General features: G+C 42.3%; 1 protein-coding gene across 1 annotated transcript; it reads right to left on the bottom strand.

The window, feature by feature from the left end:
• Nucleotides 1-584: 584 nt before the first annotated feature.
• LOC144322810 (uncharacterized) lies at nt 585-23,451 on the bottom strand. Its single transcript, XM_077913155.1, has 12 exons — nt 23,383-23,451; nt 16,605-16,665; nt 14,867-15,001; nt 13,299-13,439; nt 12,633-12,770; nt 11,972-12,109; nt 11,045-11,185; nt 8,565-8,678; nt 5,863-5,997; nt 4,665-4,781; nt 2,384-3,420; nt 585-1,245 (listed from the first exon to the last, which is right to left on the bottom strand). Exons 1-11 carry the CDS (start codon nt 23,449-23,451, stop codon nt 2,732-2,734), a joined length of 1,878 nt encoding a protein of 625 aa, XP_077769281.1. The 3' UTR covers nt 585-1,245; nt 2,384-2,731.
• Between the last annotated feature and the right edge of the window lie 508 nt (nt 23,452-23,959).

The following is a 23,959-nucleotide window of genomic DNA, read 5'->3' as shown; positions in this document are numbered from 1 at the left end:
GAACTATTTTAATTTCCTTTCTCTTATGTAGTTTTGTGAACTATAAAGAACATTTTTTTTGTTTCTGTCCCTCCAGTTGAAGACAAGCAAAGTGACAAAGAAAAATTAAAATTAATCTTTGAAAATACACAATTAAAGTGTAAGTTATAGGCAAATAATTCAACATGCAAATTTTATTTCTAAAAACTTTTTTATTTTTTATGTTTCTAAAATTAGTAAGCTTAAAACTGGATTATGACTTTGGGGCACCCTTGTGGACACACATTTGATCATCCCTGATGAGGGTGTCCCATCCTCTCTCCTATGACTGTATATCAACTGTTTGTAAACATACATGTGCCCAGAAAAGCCAAGCAGGGTATTTTCTTTGCTTTTGTTTCATTTGTGCAGTAGCTTTTCCTCTCTCAGTAATAAGAATGTCTGTCCCCCAGTCAAATAACCAGGCAGGTGAACGTATTAGAGAACGACACAGAGAAAGATATATGTGCATGTAAAGGAAAAGGATATAGAAAAATAAGTAAAACTGTTATTGAAGACTACACTGGCAGAAACTTGTGGGTGCAAGTACAGGGGAGGAAGGGTATGGATTACAATCTACCACATAGAGTCTTCAGGCACATATTCATGGATATAAGATGTCGAGGAGGGAAATAAGTTAGATGGGGTGAAAAATCTATAGCCAGGCTGGAGAGTAAGACTATGAGCCAGGTGTTCACACCTGCAGTAAATGCAAGGGATTTGAGAAGCCGCAAGCAGAACTCATACTAGATTCTTTGTCAAGTTAGCAGTCTCCTCCCCCGAATCCTGCCAAGCTGTCATCAATCTTCTGTTCCACTGGTGAAAGCTCTAGGTAGGAGAAATGTGTTTTCCACAGTACTAACATCTCTAGCAATACCGCCCTCTTCCCCACAAGGCAATATTGCAGGGATTTTCAGCGGTGCCTGACTCTGGCAGGGTGGGGGAGAGTCAGCAGGAGCAGAGACTCTTTCCTCTCAGGGCTCCTGAGGGCCTGGTATTCCCCGCATTCCTTGGGCTTCTCACGCCTCTCTGTGGATATTTTCTCCAGAGCTGGGCACCACATTTCACCAGGTAACTGGGAGCAGCTGCAGAGGATCAGGTACATCCATCTTTAGCCGGTCCTCCCTTGATGCTATGGGACTCATGAAAACGTCTGTACTCCCATCAGACTGCAGGAATGTGCTGGATACTGTTGTTTGAAATCTTTGGGGTGATGGGTCTGTGTTGCTGTGAGAAAACCAAAGCAGAGAAGAGGATCATTCAGTGAGGAAGGCAGCTTTTCTTATTTTTATGATAAATGTTCATTCGCTCTACATGATTCAAAAGATTCAGGGCAATTCCCAGGCTCCAATCTAACTGACTTTTGGACCCCAGAAGATGAGCCCTTCCTATATCCCATTGACTAAAAAGCCCTTCATTTTGCAACGTCTTTGCAGCTTCGTCTACATTTAACCCCTCTACTGACCTCTTAGAATAAGGCACACGCAACTGTAGCGAGAATAAAGAACAAGATATGGGAATTGTGAAACTTCATAAAAGAATATGGGGATCTTCCAGGAAGCAACACATTAAAAGTTGCCAGAAATCAGGGTGCCTGGGTGGCTCAATTAAGCATCCGACTTGATTTTGGCTCAGGTCATGATTTCAGGGTTGTGAGTCTAAGTCACATGTCAGGTTCCTTGCCGGGGGAGCCTGCTTAAGATTTTCTCTCTCCCTTCACCTCCACCCCCTCCACCCCCACCAACCCCGGTTGCTCTAAAAAAAAAAAAAACAAGCCAGAAATGTCAGAAATGGTCCATACCAGAAGAGTAGCTTCTTTGTCTCTCTTCTCCAGTTGCATCTGACACTTTAAAGGAAGCAGCCAGAACTACTGGCTCCTAGGATATATTAAATAGGAGTCCTCTGGTTGTTTCTCTCAAGTGGTTGTAACTCCCTAGCAGGTTCTTCCAGGTATGAAACTCACAACATGACATCTGAGATCTCACCCTCACCCAGGAAAAAGGTGGGACTGTGACTAGCCTTCATACTAACCCTTGTCCATCTCTGCTCTGCCCTTGAAAGGGAGGTAGGCCCAGGGCTAAGACTCCTGTGACACCTGGTTTATCTAAGGAATAATGGGCCCAGGCTTCTCTGCCCTACTTGACTAGTCTTGTCCTTACCCGTCTCCTCAAAGGCATAGGAAGGAAGCAATCTCATTAATTCATCATCCATCAGGTATTCCACCCCAAGTATATATTCCTCTGAAGAAAATTATGCATCATAGTTATTAAAGAACCCAGGGAGACATCGCTGGTGGATTAACCTTTTCTCAGAACCCTGAGTCCCAGGCATCCTCGAGGTGTTCTTCTAGCCCTAGGGCCCTCACCTCTTTGACCATGTGGCCTCCAGCAGTCCCTGCTTCCAGGGAGTCTCCTTTTTTCAGTGTAGTGGTAGAGAGGATACGCTGGTGTACGATGCTCTTTAGACTGCATGTGAGTGTCTTGCTGTTCTGCATGGTGAGAACCACCTTCTTCTCCTTCTTCTTGGGAGAGCAGTGGATAGAGTGGAAAGGGGTCCTCTGCTCCTGTTGCTGCTGGTGCACTGGTAGTGGCGGGGTGGTAGATGTGTATAAATAGAGGTGGGTACGAGGGTTGTTTAGAGAAGATAAAGAAAGCCCCTTGGTAGAGTCTGGTTTACTCTACTTTCTCTCTCTCAGGGGCTGAAGAGAGTCTGTTTATTTGCATGAAGACATGTTCATGCCAGAATGATGTTCTTTCTGGCCTCGGTGTGTTCTCTTCCTGGTATTCTCCCCCCTTCTCTTCTTTGCCCTGTTCTTCTTGCTCTTCAGCCAAGCTAAGGCCAGATGGAAAGTATGGCAGCTAAAGCCCTCAGTGACCCCATGCTGGACGTGCTCCCATAGGGCCTCTAAGCTGGGGAAGACCCAGCAGCAGCCCATGCACCTGAAGCCACTATCCAGGGCCACAAGCCATTCGGGAGTCTTGGCCCTGGAACATTCCTCCACAGCTGGAGTCTCTGCTGGGCTGTCAGCCTCCTCCTTTTCCTCTTGAGCTTCACTGTTCCAGCTGGACTCACTGCCAGTTAGGAGTTCCTTCGTACACACATGAGACGGGGTGACTTCTGTATGGACCTTTTCAGGAAAGGCCATTTCTTCTAGTCTTGCCTTCTTTGAGGGAGGCTCCTGCTCTTCCTCTGAATCACTTAAGACAGCCACCCCCCTTTTCATTTGGACATGCATGTAGTAAATTTTCATGAGCCTTTCCTTCTGTGGTTGTACTGAGGGCTCAGAGGGCTGAGTACTACTGACCAGATGGAATGGAAATGAGACATATGGAAAGGGCGAAGAAGTCTCATGTTGCTCAGATTGTCCAGGATGAGAAACATCTTGGTGTTTTTGATGGCTTCCTACGAAAGAGAATTTCAAACGTAAGACAAATAGAGTCTGAATGTGACGTCCGGAGGTGTCAGGTGGCCATGAGAATATTCCCATGCAGATGTGTGGAGCAGAAGTCTGTACACATGTGGTATTTCGGCATTCTATGAGTGGTGTGTTTTATTTGAGGTGTGTACCTGCTATAACTATGCGGGAATGTGGGTGTAGTGTGTCTTGTGGACTTGCATGTGTGTTTTGGGACACATCTGGTTGAACGCTTCCTTTAAGATTTTATTTATTTATTTGTGAGAGAGATACAGAGAGAGACAGAGAGTGAAGAAGCAGAGGGAAAGGGACAAGCAGACTCCTTGCTGAGCGTGGAGTGTGACATGGGGCTGGATCTCACTACTTTGAGATCATGACCCGAGCTGAAACCAAGAGTCGGATGCTCAAATGACTGAGCCATGCAGGTACCCTGGTGACTGTTTCTGATGTTAGTCAGAGGTGACAGCGAATGAGTGTGTGTATGTGTGTTACATAGTGTGACAGAGCATGTGAACAAGTGTGGGAATAATGCTGTTTCCTGTTGACACTGTAGCTTAGAATGCCAGCAGAAGTGACCTGAGCTCCTGAAATATGCCGTTCTGTGAAGTGCCCGAGTCTTCATGAGTGAAGTGGCATGTGGATGAGAAAGGCTGTACATGAAAGTCCATCCTCCTCAGGGTATATCCATTTTCTGCAGTTTGGCTTAGTGTGAGGGAGTTAAAACAGGTGATCTGTACAAGGGGTTGTAAAGGACTTATGGTATTAGTGTGTGAGTGGATGAGTCTGACTGTGTGAGGGAATGAAGGGACAAGGGTGTAGCTATGCCATGCCAGAGACTGGGAAAGTGAATGAGGAAAGAAGGCAAGGAGAAAAGGAAGGAGAAATGGGACCAGAACTGGTAGGAAGGAATACAGATGCAGGAGTGTGGGTGAGGATGAGTTCATGCACCTCTGAGGGGGAAGGGTGTGATGAAATGTCCACACCACTGCGGGGCTCTACTTGACCTGAAGCTACAACGGTGACTGGGTCCTCCCCCTGAAGGTACACTCCCTTTCTGTTCCTCTGCAGGGGCTTCAGTCCTAGTCCCTCTGCCCTGAAGCCCTCTTCTGCTCTCAAGGGGAGAATAAGATAAGTCAGGCTTGGGCTGAGCAGCTCAGTTGTACCTGCTATCTCTGCTCAGAGGCGACCTGTGTATTTCCCTCACCGTCCTCTTTAGCGAGGATAAATTTACCAGAAGGGGAGATGCAGACGTATTCTGAGGAAGAAGCCTTTTCTCCTGCAATCTCACTGCCAAGAGAGACCACATATGACTCAGGCTGAGGCACATTCTCTTGGTTCTTCCAGAATTCTGGGGAAAGGATTAAAAACAAAACAAAACACTGAGATATGGCATCTTCTGGAGTCTGTGTCAACTCAAAGAGCTACACTGAATGGATATTATTAGTTAGACATCATTACCACACATGAGACTTAACTCTCATAGAAACTAAGGTGACTTTCTTCATTGAAATGCTACGATTTTCAGTGACTTTATCTTTTAAAACTTCACTTACTCCTAAATATAATTAAATAATAATTAGTAAAACTGTGTTTATAACGAATGACCATAATATTATCTCGTGAGATTTCTGGACATGTGTAGAGAGTATTGGACACTTAGAACCATGCCGGTAAAACAGTATGCAGTCACTAAAGTAGGATATTCTCAGCTTGGTTTTCCTTATAGGACACTGTGCAATGAGGGGGCATGGGGTGCAATTTTATGAAGAATTCTGCATGTGTATCTCTCTACGTATGTACTGATATCTGGTAACTATCTCTACACCCATACAAACACACAGAGGATGGATGGATAGATAGAGGGCAGCCCCAGCGGCTCAGCGGTTTAGGGCCACCTTCAGCTGGGGGTGTGATCCTGGAGACCCAGGATCCAGTCTGACTACAGGCTCCCTGAATGGAGCCTGCTTCTCCCTCTGCCTGTCTCTCTCTCTCTCTCTCTCTCTCTCTCTCTCTCTGTGCCTCTCATAAAAAAATAAATATAATCTTTAAAAAAAGATAGATAAATAATGTACAAATGCAGGTAAAATGAATTTTCAAGGTTCCCGGGGAACCCTGCTGCTGGAAATGTTCAAATTAAGACTTCACAGTCATGGCCCAAACTTCCTTTCCGAAAATATATTTCCACATTTCTCTTAGATATTTTATCTTCTCATTCAGATCTTTTAAGAGCTTCTTCCAAAGAAGACAGGGAGGCCTCCCTGGTACATTTCTGCTTATTAATTAGGAATACAGACCTTGGACAGTCCTCGTGAGAAGGGGTCATTTATGGCATTGTGGGGCATAGGCTTGTAATTCTAATTTTTGGCTAACATGCTGCCTCACCTCCCTGCCTGATTTCCCCCCAGCCCCTCCCACTCCCACCATATTACCTCTGTCAAAGAGCTTGTCTGCAGGAGAGATACGGGAAATATATTCTGAGTCTGAAACTTCTGCCCTCTGGCTGTGGCCTTGGGCCAACCCAGAGGGTCCAGAAAGTAGAATGTCTTCATCTGTGTTTAAGACTTCTGGGAAAGAGAAGGACAATCAGATAGATGATATCTTTGCCTCCATTAAACATTCGAGAAATACCATGTATAATAACACACACAGCACTTGTTCCCAGGAAGATTATAGTCTGGCTTCTATCCAAAGGTCTAAAATCTAGGTACCTAAAAATATTTGCTGGAATGAAATGTCTGGTTACCTATAAGAGCATGAGAGCCCTAGGTTGTTTTCTGCAGTTGATCAGAGGCTCAAATTCTTGCCTGGCACATGGTAAGGTGCCCATATTATTTGTTATTACTACTCCATTTACCACAAGAATAAATGCAGAGCAGGTATGTCAGTACAGGTCTTCAGTCTGCCACCTGTGGTTTATGATACCGAGGTCGTGTTGCCTCCGGGGAGGGTTAGGATTTACAAGAGAGAAATGACAGACTGGGATCTGTTGGCCTCCTCTTCCACATATCTGCTCCTGTGCTCCAGGGACCTCACCTGAGGGCTCTGCTGCACAGCTCTGCAGAACTGGAGACTCCAGGGGGATCCCCAAAGCTGACTCCAGATGGCACTTCCAAGCATGGGCACAGCTCAACTGCCAGGAGCTACAGACTGGCCAAGTGGCTCAGCTGTCACTTGGCCTAGTTAGTGGTGTCATCTTCCTCATGTTCCACACACATTGTTCTGATCAGCTTTTGCCTCTATACTTACCATACTCATAAGCCTACCACTAAACTTTCCCAATTAACAGCTAAATTCTAAGTTGTTGATTGTTTTCCTAGTAAAATATGTATATTTCTGGGATCGGGTTTTACCTCTATCATGAACTTCAACACATCCCGAAAATTGCCAGTTAGTTTTTCTTCCTCTTAATCTACATTTCCAAACTCAACTTTCAGTAAATAGGTAATTTTCTGTTCCTGATAAAATAACTCAAACATATTAAGTCTCTTCCTATGTTTAAAAAGTTTATTTAAGCTTGTACCCAAATTTAACTTCACAAAATGCACCTACTTTGTCTCTTAGGTCACTGGAGAGTATCTGGTAGGTCATGTTATAGGCATGAGACAAGTCAGTGGGGGGTGGATTATTTTTTAGAGACGTAGTATGTGTACCGTGTTCGGTGAGTACTGTCTGATTGTGTACGTGTCTGTCATGTTTCTTCAACAATTTTATATAGAAGGCGTACGGGTGCCATGGCCATTCTACATAAAGGTAGCATGAGCATCATATATTAGCGGATGGTACAGCATAATCCTGTATATGTAAAGGTGGTATGAGTGATCTGGGTGTCATGTACTGCTGAGGTTCAAGTTGTGACGTACTGTCTATTTGATTTATGAGAGAGATATGGACCTGGGTAATTTTGTGAGATCTGTTGAGATTGTGAAAGTGCTAGGATAGAGGCAAGGATAGAGGCAAGACCTCACGCGAGGTCCTAGATTGTGGAATTACCTGAGGGGCCTAAGTGACCTGGGACAGAGGAGTTTTACACGATGTTATATGATTGTGTGGCTTTGTTCACTGTTAATGTGAAATATGAAGTTCTACAAGAGTGAGATTATTTGTGTGAGTTTGAGATGATAGTATCTAAGGAATGTCATTAGAGAAGGCAAACTTGAGGAATACATATGCTGCAAAATGAGTTGTGAAGGTTCAAGATATGAGGATCTGAATTTATGAGTCTGTCTGAGAGTATAAGGAAATGGGAGCAGAGGGATGCCTGGGTGGCTCAGTGGTTGAGCACCTGCCTTTGGCTCGGGGCATGAGCCTGGCTTCCCGGGATTGAGTCTCAAGTTGGGCTCCCTGAGGGAGCCTGCTCCTCCCTCTGCCTATGACTCTGCCTCTCTCTATATGTGTTTCTTGTGAATAAATGATTAAGATCCTTAAAAAAATAAAAAGAAAAAGAAGAAAAAAGAAAAAGAAAAGAAAGTAATGGGACCAGAGAATGGGAAATGAAGAGACAAGTGTCAATAGGGTTAACTGTGAGAGGACTTTGTGCTAAGCCTAGTAGAGTATGTGATGGAATAAATATTCCTGTGTGCTCATGAGGGTTAGGAGGTTGTTGGAGAAGAATCGAAGGGTCTCTTTCAAATCTCTGCCCCTTCTTCCCCCATGAAAGGACATATGCTAAGGAGTTCAGTCCTCTCTTAGTGAAAAAGCAAAATCTACTGGTTCCTTCTTGGATGCCCTATCTGTTCTTTGCTGGCCCATTTCACACCAGCTGTCAGAGATTTGCCAACATTATGACCAACAGAATTCATCTTCTCAGGTTCACACTGAGTTTATATTTCCATTTCTCAGAGAGATCTGACATTTCTTTAGACTCCACCTTTGCAAACATGGCCCTGCACTTATGGATATTTGTCCTCTCTGAGATTCCCCTTGAATCTCTAGGCTTTGTTTTATATAGATGCAATGAACATCTCCTGGAGAGAAAAAAGACCTTGTGTTATCCCTCTCATCTGGACATGGCTTGGATCACTTTATATCTCTCATCTATGAGTCTGTAAATAGAAATGCTCAGCTGGACCCTCAGCCATGCTTACATCTCCCTTTGCCACTACCCACCTCCAGTTCAGACATCTCGACTTACCCGTATTCTTATTGTCAGAGGCACAGGGGAGGTCACTTGAGACAACGGCACTGTGTTCTTCCTGTGAGGTACTCTCACCAGGCTGTGGAGTATCCTTTTGCTTCTTTAAGATTTCTGTAAATTGAATTAGAATTAAAAAGATATATCTAGTGTTTCATATATTCAGTGCACTTGGATTGCTTACTCTGTGTCAGACACTCAGGGATAGTATAGTCTCTTTTCTGGCCAAAGCTCCAAAATAGAAGTATTCGACCATTTTTACTTTCTCCCAAGTGCTCATGGCTAGCTGGATATAATATATGTACATTGTCTTTATTGAGGTCGCTGCGGTGTGTCTTGAAATTGTGTCATCACAGTGTACAGTCCATATATTTTAGTATTTGTTTCCCTGACTATACATACGTCACTGTGTCTCACGCATTTCATCAAAAGATGCCCATATCCTATCTGCAGAGTCCATAATGTTACCTTTAAGGCCCAAGGGACTTTGCAGATATTATTAGATTAAGGACCCTGAGATGGGAACATTATTTGGGATTAGATGAGCGGTCCATATGCCGTATTTTAGACTTCTGACCTCTACAACCATAAGAGAATAATACATTTTTGTTGTCTTTAATCCACTGTTTGCAGTAAATTGTTAAAGCCTTCGGTAGATGATAATAAATGCTCCACATACTCTGGACTGACTAGGGGATTTACAAACGGGCAGGCTCTATTTACCTGATTTCCTTTCTTTTCTGAGCGTAGAGTTGTTTATTTGAGTCCATGGTGCCACCCATTCTTTGTGCAAAATAAGGAGCTTAGAATACTTGAGCTCCCAGTCATGTTGTATGTGACTGTCATCCAGTACTTCAGTTACATCTGTTTGGTGGATTATCTGTGAATCAGTGATTCCTGGTTTGGGTGTGGAAATCATCAAAACCTACTGGCATTCAATCACAGACTTCTCAGCTCACCTTCCATTCCTGGCTTCCATTTCATCTTTCCAAATACGTTCTGTGTTTTCAAATTTTTTATCTTTTATGTTTTCTACTTTTTTATCTGAAACCTGTCTTTTTTTCACCCTTCTTTTCTTTATGATGTGACTGTTCTTTTTATCCAGCACATTATCTTATATTGTTATTAGATAATTGCTGTGGATATGGTCACTGTCTGACAGATCACCATTCTTTTGAAAGACTGTGTGCTTCTCCCCAGTTGCTTTAACATCTTTGTTATTGAGGTTCTGAATATTGGCTTTAGTGTACCTAGTTTAGTGGGGATTTATTTTTGCCATTTCTGTAACGAGCTTCCTAATAATGTTTCCTGATTCTAAAGGTTTGTATCTTCCAGAGTTCTGAAAAAAAAATCTTGGCAATTACTTCTTTATCTGTCTTATGTTCTGTTTTATTCTAAACAAGCATTAGTTTGATATGTCATACTGTCACATTTTCTCCTCATTTATCTTAATCCTTTTTTCATATTTCCAATGTATTGATCACTCTGATTTATATTTGTAAGTAATTCCCTGGCTCTAGCCTTCAGGTCACAAATGTTCTTTTCTCTGACAAATGTGATGTTTAACTCATCCACATTTTTTATGATTTCTAGAACATGATTTCTCATTTCTAAAACTTGGTTTTTTAAATCTTTTTATTGATAGTGTTTTATGTTTTTACTTGTTTAATAACTGTAAATATTCTTATTTACCATTCCTATTGTTCAATTAAATGATTTTCTTTGAAGCTAAATCTTAGTGTTCATTGTGTTTGCAGAATCTACTTTAGATTATGTGTTTTGTAGTTTTGCATGGGGAGCTCATGTTCAGTAAGTCATTACCTATAAGACTCTTTTACATGGATGACTAACGATTCAGAGCTCTTTCACATTTCTTCAGTGAGAAATTACTAGAGTACTGCAATCTTTGGTTTAATTTTACATTAATTCTTTGCTTGTAGGTTTAACTGACATACAGCAATTCTGGATACATCCCTCAATAAATGATATTTTCCCAAAATGAATGCACGGACTTTCTATCTACCATCTGATAGTGAAAACTGTTTGTGTTCTTTTTTGTTTTTTGTTTTTGTTTTTTTAGATTATTTACTTATTTATTCATGAGAGACAGAGAGAGAGAGAGAGAGAGTGAGAGAGAGAGAGAGAGAGACAAGCAGAGACAGAAGCAGGCTCCATGCAGGGGGCCCAACAAAGGCACTGGATCCTAGGTCTGGAGGATCAGGCCCCGGGCTGAAGGTGGCGCTAAACCTCTGAGCCACCTGGGCTGCCCCATGAAAACTGTTTGTATTCAGTTCCTAGTGAGGATACAAAAACAAGAGACTCGGATTCCCAAGTAACAGATGAGGATAAGATTATAACTGGGTCTGATGTGTACCTTTCTCCCACTAGCTGAGAGATGCTGAGCTGGATGTCTACCAGTCTGTTCAGGCACCCACTGCCCTAATCTGCCCAGACTTTGCATGCCTTTCCTTGCCCCTTACCTGCAGAAGACAGATGACTCAAGGAGGAATAGCAGGAGAAATATACTGATCCAGAGGATTCAACTTTTGCCTCAGGGACCAGAGTATTGTCTTCCACAGAGGGGCCAGGTGGTGGATCAAATTTGCTTGATTTTGAGATTCCTAAAAAATTCATTATAAGTCAGAAAAAGAGGTAGTTCCATTCTGTTCCCCCTACTATACTCTTCTCCCTAACCTATTCTTCCCATTGACCCCATGGAAATACTTACTTTGTTCTGAACAATAATCTATTTTTTTTTAAAAAAGATTTATTTATTTATTTATTCCTAGAGATGCAGAGAGAAAGAGAGGCAGACACAGGCAGAGGGAGAAGCAGGCTCCATGCACAGGGAGCCCGATTTGGGATTCGATCCTGGGTCTCCAGGATCACGCCTTGGACCAAAGGCAGGCGCCAAAACGCTGCGCCACCCAGGGATCCCTATACTCTTTTCCATAACCTATTCTTCCCTTTGACTGCTATGGAAATACTTACTTTGTTATGAACAGTAATTTTTTTTTAAAAAAAGATTTATTTATTTATGTATTCCTAGAGATGCAGAGAGAAAGAGAGGCAGAGAAAGAGGCAGAGAGAGAAGCAGGCTCCATGCAGAGAGCCTGACATGGGACTCGATCAGGGTCTCCAGGATCACACCCTGGGCTGCAGGTGGCCCTAAACCGCTGCGGCACTGGGGCTGCCCCATGAAAACTGTTTGTATTCAGTTCTTAGTGAGGATACAAGAATAAGAGACTTGGATTCCCAAATAAGAGATGAAGATAAGATTATAACTGGGTCTGATGTGTACCTTTCTCCCACTAGCTGAGAGATGCTGAGCTGGGTGTCTACCAGTCTGTTCAGGCTCCCACTGCCCTAATCTGTCTAGACTTTGCGTGCCTTTCCTTGCCCCTTACCTGCAGAAAACAGACGACTCAAGATGGAATAGCAGAAGTATTTTGATTCAGAGGATTCAACTTTTGCCTCAGGAACCAGAGTATTGTCTTCCAAAGAGGGGCCAGGTGGTGGATCACATTTGCTTGATTTTGAGATTCCTAAAAAATTCATTATAAGTCAGAAAAACAGCTGGTTCCATTCTGTTCCCCCTCCTATACTCTTCTCCCTATCCTATTCTTCCCATTGACTTTATGGAAATACTTACTTTGTTCTGAACAGTAATATATATTTTTTAAAGTTTTATTTATTTATTTATGCCTAGAGATGCAGAGAGAAAGAGAGGCAGAGACAGAGGCAGAGGGAGAAGCAGGCTCCATGCAGAGAGCCTGACATGGGACTCGATCCAGGATCTCCAGGATCACGCCCTGGGCTGCAGGCAGCCCCAAACAGCTGGGGCACTGGGGATGCCCCATGAAAACTGTTTGTATTCAGTTCCTGGTGAGGATAGAAGAACAAGAGACTAGGATTCCCAAATAAGAGATGAGGATAAGATAGTAACTGGGTCTGATGTGTACCTTTCTCCCACTAGCTGAGAGATGCTGAGCTGGGTGTCTACCAGTCTGTTCAGTCTCCCACTGCCCTAATCTGCCTAGACTTTGCATGCCTTTCCTTGCCCCTTACCTGCAGAAAACAGATGGCTCAAGGAGGAATAGCAGAAGTATTCTGATTCAGAGGATTCACCTTTAGCCTCAGGAACCAGAGTATTGTCCTCCAAACAGTGGCTAGGTGGTGGATCAAATTTGCTAGATTTTGAGATTCCTAAAAAATTCAATATAAGTCAGAAAAACAGCTGGTTCCATTCTGTTCCCCCTCCTATACTCTTCTCCCTAACCTATTCTTCCCTTTGACTTCTATGGAAATACTTACTTTGTTCTGAAGAGTAAAAAAAAAAAAAAAAAAAAAAGATTTATTTATTTATTTATTCCTAGAGATGCAGAGAGAAAGAGAGGTAGAGACACAGGCAGAGTGAGAAGCAGGCTCCATGCAGAGAGCCTGACATGGGACTCGATCCAGGGTCTCCAGGATCACACCCTGGGCTGCAGGCAGCCCTAAACTGCTGCGTCACTGGGGCTCCCCCATGAAAACTCTTTGTATTCAGTTCCTAATGAGAATACAAGAACAAGAGATTTGGATTCCCAATAAGAAATGAGGATAAGATTATAACTGGGTCTGATGTGTACCTTTCTCCCACTAGCTGAGAGATGCTGAGCTGGGTGTCTACCAGTCTCTTCAGGCTCCCACTGCCCTAATCTGCCTAGACTTTGCGTGCCTTTCCTTGCCCCTTACCTGCAGAAGACAGATGACTCAAGGAGGAATAGCAGGAGAAGTATTCTGATTCAGAGGATTCACCTTTTGCCTCAGGGACCAGAGTATTGTCTTCCAAAGAGTGGCCAGGTGGTGGATCACATTTGCCTGATTTTGGGATTCCTAAAAAATTGAATATAAATCAGAAAAGCAGCTGGTTCCATTCTGTTCCCCCTCCTATACTCTTTGCCCTAACCTATTCTTCCCATTGATTCTATGGAAATACTTACTTTGTTCTGAACAGTAATCTTTAGTTTGGGCGGAGAATTGGTATCTTTCAGCATCCTACTCTTCTATTTGGATCCTGTTACTGTGGGTCTTCATATTCATTCATCTTGGTTAGAATTTTCAGTACCATTTGCCTTCCTTTATATTTGTTACATTTTTATCCTCTGCATTCTATCTCCTAGAGTTTTACAGCCTCAAACGAGACAAAATCTTAACTTTTGAAGAACACATTCTTTATTTTTATGTCATGTCTCTGTTTCCATGCTAACCAAGCTCGTGGCTCATTAGTTAATTGCTAAATATCATCATCCCCTCTTATGGATATGTCTCATATGTGCATTACATACCTACTGTGGCAAAACGGTGTGATAGGTGCAATGTGCTTTGTGTCTATATGTTCCTAACATGTTGGTTTAAACAGAGCTAGGGCTTAAAGTGTAATTGATTTGGTGCTTGTGAATCTGAATATGAGATGAATTTTGTTTAAGTGATAATGGTATGTACGCTTTCTGGGTTTCAGTTTAGCACATATCCATGTGTACAGATTCTGCGTCCTATGTCTACGGATTACAGTGTTATATTTTGTTATAGGACTTAATATTCTCTTCGAGACTAGACTTGGCGTATTTGTGAAATATAAGGGAAGAATGAAAAAACATTAGAGGATGTAAAAATCAAAGGTTTTAAGAGAAAGAATAAATGAACCTCGAGACTATATTTATATATAATACGTGTGCATAGATATAATCTATATTTATATATAAATTATATTAGATAAATTTCACAAATGTAATGGTGAGTGAAAGAAACCAGACAAAAACTATACGTTGTATGCTTCTATGACATTTAAAAACAGGGATAACTAAGCTTGGGTTTTAGAAGTCAGAAAAATTATCTGTGTTTGTGTAGCAGGAACAAAAACATGGCATAGAGAATTGAGGTGCATATGGAAATTATAAGGAAATGAAGGATGAGAATAAGGAGTGCAGAGAGTCTGCACCGGGATAACATATGTGCTTTTGCTGGTTGACACTGACCTACCCTTCCATGTTTCTCTGGTAAAATTCTCATACCCAGACCCTCTCCCACCATTTCCTCAAATAAAACACTGCTCTCTGCTGATCTTTTTGGGATTACTCCACTCCTTTTAAGTATTTTCCCCTTGCAAGTGATGATTTCTACCTCTGGTCAGAGAAGAAGACAGAGATACAGTTGGAGTTTCTTTCTGTTTTGGTCAGCCTTTCATCAACTGATGATCAGAATCACTCAGTTCATCTCTGGCTTCTACCTAGATTCCATTTTATTCAATAAACTCTCCTTACCAGCACCAGTGAGCTTTTCTTGGGAGGAGGTGCTGAAGCATTCTGAAGAGGAAGAAGAGTCCTTTTCTGTCTGGCCTGAAGTTGAGGCCACTGCACTTTGTTCATGCTGTAGAACTTCTTCTATGTTAGTACTTGCTGAGAAATCACACAAAAATAATAAAGATGTGGCCCATGATTGGTGTTTGCGAATTTATCCATCCATTAAACAAACAACAAGAGTATAAACAAGACATGTTTAGTGAACACACATAGCCTCCATTTTCATGGAGAGCATAATATGGTTCATTTATTGTGTTTCTATCAGGAGGAGTTGGGTTTGTACAATGTTCCTTGTAACTGGAGCAGAAAGTGCAAGCTATCTCCTTTCTACCTGGACATACTACTAGATTGTATTTATCAGCATCTCTTGCGGCAGTTCTGACAATGGGATTAAGTTTTTGAAAATGGAAAATGACTGGAAATGACATGTGACCCTTCCAAACAGAACCAAAAATACCTCTTCTGGGTCCCTCCATGCTCTTCACTTTTCAGGTAGTTGGGATGTTGATAATCCAGGGTCTATTTTAAAGCTCAGGTTGATGATAGCAAAGATTCTATCAGCCCTGGAGACTTGCCATATTCCATTTTTATATACTCTGAATTGTTATATAAGCAAGAAACCGATTCATTTGTGTACTAGTTACAAGGGCCAAATCTACTCTCACTAATGACGTAAGGACGTAATGTGTTTTTGAGAGGCAAATAATTGGATCTGATACAGAGTAAGTGGACAATAATATTTGATATTAATTACCTTTTCCTGGCATACTTATATTCTATATGTGTGTATATGGGAAACACAGTTATGAGTACATGTTTTCCATGTCTCATACTTTACACTCAATAACAACTCTCAACATGGACTAATTTTATTGCAGGTAAAATACAGATAACCTCACTTTCCAGGCTTCTCTCCCCAGAAAGCACATACACTGTTGGAAATATCAAGTCCTCTTCCCAAGTAGGAGTCAACACTTGTAACTTCAGGGTTAGCCTTAATCTGCCCTCCCCCAACTCCCCAGCACTGAACAATGGTTTCTCCTCCTAGATGTTACTTGTTTACTTTTAATTTCCATAGCAACCAGAACTACTTCAGTTTTCCATTTCTTCAGAAACAATCTCCTCAATTTAACCATTATCATTAAAAGGTGGTATATGTACATATTCTGCCCTTTTCTTGCATTTTAGATAGGAACCCCGCATTTACATTCTCATAGTCTGAGACAAAATTCTTTTTTGCTTCTGAGTAAGTAAATTCTGACTTTATACTCTCATCCCTGTACAACCAGTTTCAAGTGCTCTTTTAAAAATTTCTCCTTACTTCTATGAGCCACATTTTCTTCCTCATTAACAGGAGAAAGTACTACTGGAAAACTTATAATAACATCCTATACTACATCAATGCCCTTAGACAGAAATAAAATATAGGAAAATACAATTTCCACAGAAAGAGTACTAATCAGCCACTCACTAAGTCTGTAGTGCAGTAACCCAGAGTGACATAGAGATGGCACAGGTCTTAAGCTGCAGAGACAAGGTTTTGGTCACTTGAATTTTCTTTTGACTCTAAGAGACTATCTGAGCCCTCAGAAAGACTAGCATATATACACATCCCTCCCCCACTTCCCTTCTTCTCTCCTCCTTTCTTTAGAGGCAGTTCCTTGTCACCCTGTGCTCAGAGAAGATGCTTAACACATACCTTTTGACCTCTTGACAGTTTGGGGGGAACTTGTACTTTCTAGATGCTTCCTTTTTCGTTTCTGCTTCAAAGTTCACCTCTTCAGAGAGTGACTCCAATCAGTACCTTTCTCCCTGAAACTCAACTCAGAGAGTCGGCTAACAATAACGAAGAATCAAACTAGTTCACTTGTACACTCACGAACAACAAATCACTTGAGAAACTACTTCCTCACTAAATCACTGTCCTGACCAGTGCTCAACATACCAACAGGGCTATTATGATCCAAGCCAGCATCAGAGTTCTGTGACCTAGGGATTACATCAGCACACACCAGGAACCCTGCTGATACTCACAGGATTCAAGGACTGCCACAACTCAGACTAGAGCCATTGCTTTCATCCACTGGGAACTATCATCAACTTGAATTTGTGTATCTTGCACTTGATATCAAAACAAGAGAAAAGAGGACTTGGATTAACTAAAGAACATTCTTTCTTGTGTCTACAGTAACCACATCATTGAATCTCCCCACAGAGAAGGCAATACCTGAGACAACTAGGGTTTAACCATGCCTGAATGATAGAAAACAATTCACATTAGATCTTATTAGTAATATTATTTAACTTATGTGAAACAGTTATAGCTTTGGTATATGTGAGTGTATAGGTGTGGATTTGAGGGCATTTCATAATTCTATACAACCCTAAATATTTTGAATTTTCCCCCACCACTGGGAATAGGCTCGTGTATTTTTACAACAAGCCACTGTCTCTTTTGCTATTCTTTTCCTAATTATTTCCCAAGAGGTTTGGAGAAAGAGAAAACCCCTAGATTTACATTCCCTGGCCCTCATAATGAATCCTCTTCTGGTCAAGCCTAGAAGTCTCATTCTCCAGGCATCTGTTCCAGGCCCCCGTCTATGTCCTCTGGAAACAGCTGGGTTCTGTACAGAGACCAAACTCTGTAGTTAGCTCCATCCCACCCCCCATCCACCACTGCATACACCCCCCTCCCTCAGGGACAATCTGTATTTACCTTTATTTATCAGTTACACTAGAACCAGGCATGGTCTCGAGCCTCCTTCAGTCTTCTCTGGCCCCAGTGGGTGCTGCCTCTGTACATTCCCTTCACTTACTAGGGGCTCAGCCTCTTAGAGTCACTGAATGGCAGGCACATTCATCAAGAATGCTTAGCCTTCTTACCGATCAGATAAAGTAAAAACAAAAATTAGATACTATTTTACATGTATCACATTGGTAAAAGTTAGGTCAAACTGGTCAAACTATACATATGATTATAAGGATATGGGTTTAAAAAAAAACAAATCTTCATGATCTAAAATGTCTTCTGCAGCCATGCTGAAGAACAATTAGTCAACATATTATAAAATTAAATAAGCATATAAGCCATGATCCTATAATCTCATTCTTTAAAGTGACCATTGCAAGGCTGATACTAATACCATTATTTATACTAGCAGGGAGCTGTCATGTTAGTTTAGTTTCCAACTTCAGAGGAATGGGTAAGCAAAGTGTGGTAGGGACATATGACAGAATTCATTGCCAGGGATAGAAGTCAAGCCCCTTAAAATACATGCCTACAGAGCAGAGCACCAGGAAGGAACTGGCAATCAGAGATTAAAACAAAAACAAAAACAAAACAAAACATAATCAATGAAATAACCACAAATATTTCCTTGACCAGACTAGTGACTAAGGAGATTCATGAAATTAAGAGTGAATACACTTTGGAATGAAAAAAAAAAAAAAAAGAAAGAAAGAATTCCACCCAAAAGTAAAATGGCTCAGATTATGTCCAGATCTAAGGAAGAATTGTTCTAAACATCCTTTACTGTGTTAATTCCCTATGTCTGCTACAGTAAAATAGAAGAAATTAGTGGCTTAAAATAAAAATGTATTATCTCACATACAGTTCCAGAGGCCAGAAGTCTGATACGGATCTCACAGCCTGAAATCAAGGTGTTAATGGCACTGGTTCCACCCAGAGGCTCCATGGGAGAACCTGTTCTCTTTTCTTTTCCAGGCTTTCGAGGCTGCCTGCATTCCTTGGCTCTTGTTCCTTCATCTTCAAACACATCGCTTCAACAACCATTTCCATCGCACATCGCTATTCAGTTTTTCTCTTACTCCCCTCTGCTAAGGATTCTTTTTATTATATCAGCCCCACACAGGCAATCCAGAATATTTCTCTCTCAAAATCCTTAACTTACTCCCTTCTGTGAAGGCTCTTTTGACACTTAAAGTAACATATTCAGAGGCTCTAGGGATTGGGGGACTGGACATCTTCTTCCAGAGGCAGGGAGAGTGAATATGTCAGCTACCACAGCAAGACAAAAACAAAAAGAAAAAGAAAACACGGGGGAGTATCTTCTGATTCTGTATACTTGAATTCCCTTGACTTCCCCTGGAACTTGTCCCTCTAGCTGGTCTTCTGGGGGAGGGGCCTGCTGTGCTGATTTTCAGGTGTTAGCACTTGGGGGAGCTGTTCTGCCCCCTGCCTGGTGCAGGGCTCGGGGGGGGGGGGGGGGGTTGTTTACCCCGTGAGGCCGCAGGAGGAACAACCCCAGCGGCGACAGCAGCTCTGGAGCCCTGGAGTCAGCTCCCGCAGTAACTCTGGAGCTCTCTGTCTGCAGGGCCTGGAGGCTCCGGACGGGGCATCTGATTTGCTCAGCTCCGGGCAGGAGCGTCCTTGCTGTCCTGGGCCCTCCCGGCCTCCGCCTGTCCCGGGGGAGGCCGGATCCTGGGCTGTGTCCCGGCGCCCTGTGCTCCCGGCCCACAGCCCCCTCTGCGGAGCCACCTCCGAGCCCCCCGAGCTGCTCCCGCCCCGCAGCCCCCCCCCGCGGAGCCGCCGCCCGAGCCCCCCCGAGCTGCTCCGGGTCCCGCCGTGCGCTGCAGCCCTTAGGGAGCTCGGCGCACTCTCCCGGGGCGCAGGTGCCTGTTATTGTCCCCGGGTGCCCGAGGGCATCCCCGCCCTCCTGGGTCCTGCTCCACCTCCCCGCGAGCCCCTTTCCGCCCGGGAAGGTCGGTGCAGCTCCTGCTCCTCCGGGACGGGGCTCTCCTGTCCTGGGGACACTCGCCCCGGCCTCAGCCCGGCTCCTCGCGGGGCCCCTCCCCCTTGGAGGCCTTTTGTGTCTTTATTTCGTTTTCCCCGTCTTCCTACCTGGATAGAAGCGCGAACTCTTCTCCCTGTAGCATTCCAGCTGTTTTCTCTTTAAATCTCAGGCCGAATTCGTAGATTTTCAGGATGATTTGAAGGTTATCTAGGTAATTTGGTGGGGACAGGTGATTTGGGGACCCTACTCTTCCGCCGTCCTGCCCCTCCTCCGACATTGATTTTCAAGGCAAAAAACACTAGAGCTGAATCAGTGAAATGCATTTCATGATAAGCACGAATGAGGCATATGAGATAATTATAAACCCAAAATCATTTCATAGAGGAAACATTTGGAAGCATATTATTAAAAATAAATTTAAATATATACTTGGTTTGTGAAAGGCTTATGTAAACATAACTTGAACACACTTAAGGAGAAAAACAGAGACAAAAACAAACTTATTTTTATGACCACTCCATAGAGGTTGAGTCAAATACGTGTTTCAGTAACAGGCTAGTATTAAAAAAAAAAAAAGTAAGAAAGAAAAAAATTTTGATGGAAATGTACACAAAGAGTTTACTATTCACTCATCAAATGTACATTCTTCCCCCAAAACAACAATATTAAGTTGCTATTCGCTTCGTTCTCATAAACAATGAAGGGATAGCAGCAGTTCTTTTATATTATTAAAGAAATGGATTCTTGAACTCGGGCTTATTTGAGGAAAAACTGCAGTTTTCTTATTCAGAGCCAGTTGTTCCCTGAAATTTTTTCTAGAGCTCTTGGACCCAGACAAAGAATGGGAAAGCACGGATTCAAAATTTCCTGGCTTGAGTCCTTGAATAGTTTTTGCCATTTCCTACACCTCCCTAGGCTTCAAGGATGTCTTTTCTGACTAACACTCCTTGAGGCTTTTCTGTTCCTTAACTGAAGAATGGCAACTACTGTCCCTCTTTCAAAATGTACAATGATTTTCCCAATGAAGAAGCCACCACCACTGTCATATCACTATCCTCTGACACGGAAGATTGTAAAATTTTTCTTCTTTATATAATTCTTCCCCATAACTCCTACTACCAAGAGGACTCTCAGACGTTTTTCTTTTCTTTTCTCCTCCTCCTCCTCCTCCTCCTCCTCCTCCTCCTCCTCCTCCACCACCACCTCTTCTTCTTCTTCTTCTTCTTCTTCTTCTTCTTCTTCTTCTTCTTCTTCTTCTTCTTCTTCTTCTTCTTCTTCCTTCGGTTTCACTTAATGTTTTCATGTTGGGGTCAGCCAATGTCTTCTGGAGTTCAGAGGGAACTACCAATTCTTTTTCAGAAGGCTTTGATGGAAAATTGGGAATGGGCATTCATTTGGGCCCAAGTTGGCTGTTTTTTTCTTTAAAATGACTTACTGGTTTCTTTGTCAATATTTTGGCTTCTTGTCATGTTTGCTTACCGATAATAATTGCTCCACACCATAATGTGCTTGCATTATAATCATAATCATAATCATTAATTTACTTGTCCTTAGAATAATTGTCTTCCAAAGCACTCTTTAATGACTTGACTTCAACAACATTCTGTATTGCATCTTTGAAAGCTTTGATAGCAGATTTTAGCATCCTTTTCACTTTTTATGAAAGACAGTGAATTCTGTGGAAGACAAAGCAAAACTTGGATTTTGGGATCTTTAGACAGATAATATCTCAAAGAAGAAAGAACTCAGGCAAACCAAAAGTTTATTTGGGATCGTGAGGAATTTGAATCGGGGAGACACAGATTCAGGAGGAAAATGAAATGTGCTCCAAGCAGAAGAAGGGTTTATAAGATGTTTTGAGAACCTTATGATGGACAGGCTTGTATAAGTTGTTTTGGAAAAGTTAAGATGGACATGGGAAAAAATAATTAACATTGATCTACATAGGCCAGGATACTATGCTGATTGCTAGGTTGGAGTATGGCAAAATAAGCCTCATTCTGAGACTTCCAACAGGATGTGCTGTTCGTGGTTGGCATTCTAAAAGTTCACGTTCCATCCAAATATGGATAAGCATAAGACTAACCTGACCAGGGGACTGCCGGCTCCAATTTACGGCCCCCTGACGTTCTTGACTTCATTTCGGATGTTTCTGTTCACGGTATCAATGTCACTCCCTTTATTTAACAGATGAACACCTACAATTACTCTTGGTGTCAAAGTGGTAATGACTGTTAAAGTGGAAGAAGATTCCAAATATCTTAATTTCCGGTGCTCCTTCCACTGGATCGTACTGCTTCTTAAGGATTTCTTTATACCAAGAGTTAATCATTTAAAGAAGGAGAAGGAACGGGGAGGAGGGAAGGAGGAGGAGGAAATGAAGCAGTTTCCTACCTTATTGTTTTCCTTCTACAGTTGAGCCTTGAAAAACTTGAGTTTGAACTGTACAGATCCACTTATACACAGATTTTTCTGTGGATGTACAGTCCTGTAAATGTGTTTTTTCTTCCTTATGATTTCCTTAATAACATTTACCTTCCTTGACGTCACCTTATTACGAGAATACAGTATACAATAGATGTAACATACAAAATACATGTTAACCAACTGTTCATGTTATTGGTGGGGCTTCCAGTCAACAGTGGTCAATTAGTAGTTAAGTTTGGGGGGAGCCATATGATACATGGGTTTTCCACTAGGAGGGTGTTGGTGTCCCAACCCATGTGTTGTTCGTACCAACAGTACTAGGATTTCTTAATTTTCCTCAAATGTCTAAGATGCCTAAAGGTTCTAGCGCAAAGTCTATTCTTGTCTCTTTGTAAACTCTCTGAAAATTCTCATTCACTTCATTACCTCAGTGGTCAGTTGTCACCTCCTGCCTCAGGGGTTTATCCGCAGCCCTCTTATGGCTTTAGCCACTCTTCAAATTCCACTTTCTGGGAACAAGCACCACCACAAATGTCAGCAAGCGAAATGTAAACAAGATTTATAAAGTGTCAAAGAAAACATCCAAGTGCAGACATCAGTAAGGAGAACGTCATTGAGGGAGACTATACAGTAAGAGCATGAACAGACCATTGGATCCCTAAGTGTCTTAAGGGCAGGCAGGAATTTTCAGGGAGGAGCAATCAAGACCACAAGGAGCCAGGTGTGGGGAAGTGGGATGAATAGGTGGCATGATCAGACGGTTGAGCAACATGCTTACGTGTGTGTGTGTGTGTGTGTGTGCATGTGTATGGGTGTGTTTTCTTTTTGGTCCTTATTCTTGGGAAGGGCCATAAAGGAAGAGCTGTTTTATGTTCTAGTGCCTTGCAGAACCTCAGGAGCAAGTCAGAATTCAGAGGGGAGGAGAGAAGTCCAATTAAGTTTTAGAGAAGTCACATGACAGGGCATTTTGTTCAGATTGGTCAGGGAGTACAAGCAGGGCAGTTAATCTCTCATTAAATAAAGAATAGGGATTTAGAATCTCTGTGTCTAGACTCGTCAAGGGTAATTAGGGGGAACATCTCAAAACTTAATCTAAGTCTTACAGAGAAGGCTGGCTCTTTGCATCGAGCTGTTTCCTGGAATGCAAAAAGGTAGGGGGGAATTTCTTAACAGCTGCTGTTTTCTGAGAACACAGAGATCAGGTAAAATTGAACACTGCCAAAACAAAACCAGTCTTGTTTTTTGTTGTTGTTGTTGTTGTTGTTTTAACCTCATGACACTGTTTCACCATCCTACCTTCCCTGTTCTCATCAGTACAATTACGAAGAGCTCAGCAGCTCTGTGACCAGCATACACTCGGAGCATTTTTCAAGCGATTGCTGTTGATCACACAGCACTCCAAACTGATGCAGGGAAGCTACCATACGTGCTTAGGCTAAGTGACGGGCATTTCCTTCTTCTCCATCTCCTTCTTGCCGATGACTGTTTTATCTAGAATAACCCTTAACTTTGGAAGGCTATTATCATATCTCTAGGAGAAGATCAAATCCAAAATACTTTTCTATCATCAGAAATCTCTCTCTACCATGTCAGCATCCTCATGCTGCTCCCTTTTTGCTTTTTTTTTTTTTTTTTTTTTCTGGCCTAACTTCCTTAGTTTCTCAAATCCTTTTCACTGTGCCTTCAGGAATGGCCCGTTGACACCAACTCACTATGTGTCCCAACTTCCTCTCTGTGTTCCCTGTCCATCAAGGACATTGCTGGCACCAGGGACATTTTTGACAGTGCTCTCCCACGGTTCCTCACATGGACACTGCTTTCTCCCCTACACAGTGTACCTTCAGCTTCAATTGTGCCAGGGCGGAAAATGAGA

The sequence above is a fragment of the Canis aureus genome, chromosome 10, assembly GCF_053574225.1.
Source record: "Canis aureus isolate CA01 chromosome 10, VMU_Caureus_v.1.0, whole genome shotgun sequence".
Classification (NCBI taxonomy): Eukaryota; Metazoa; Chordata; class Mammalia; order Carnivora; family Canidae; genus Canis; species Canis aureus.
Note: the sequence above shows the minus strand (reverse complement) of the source record. Positions and strands in the feature narration are given on the sequence as shown.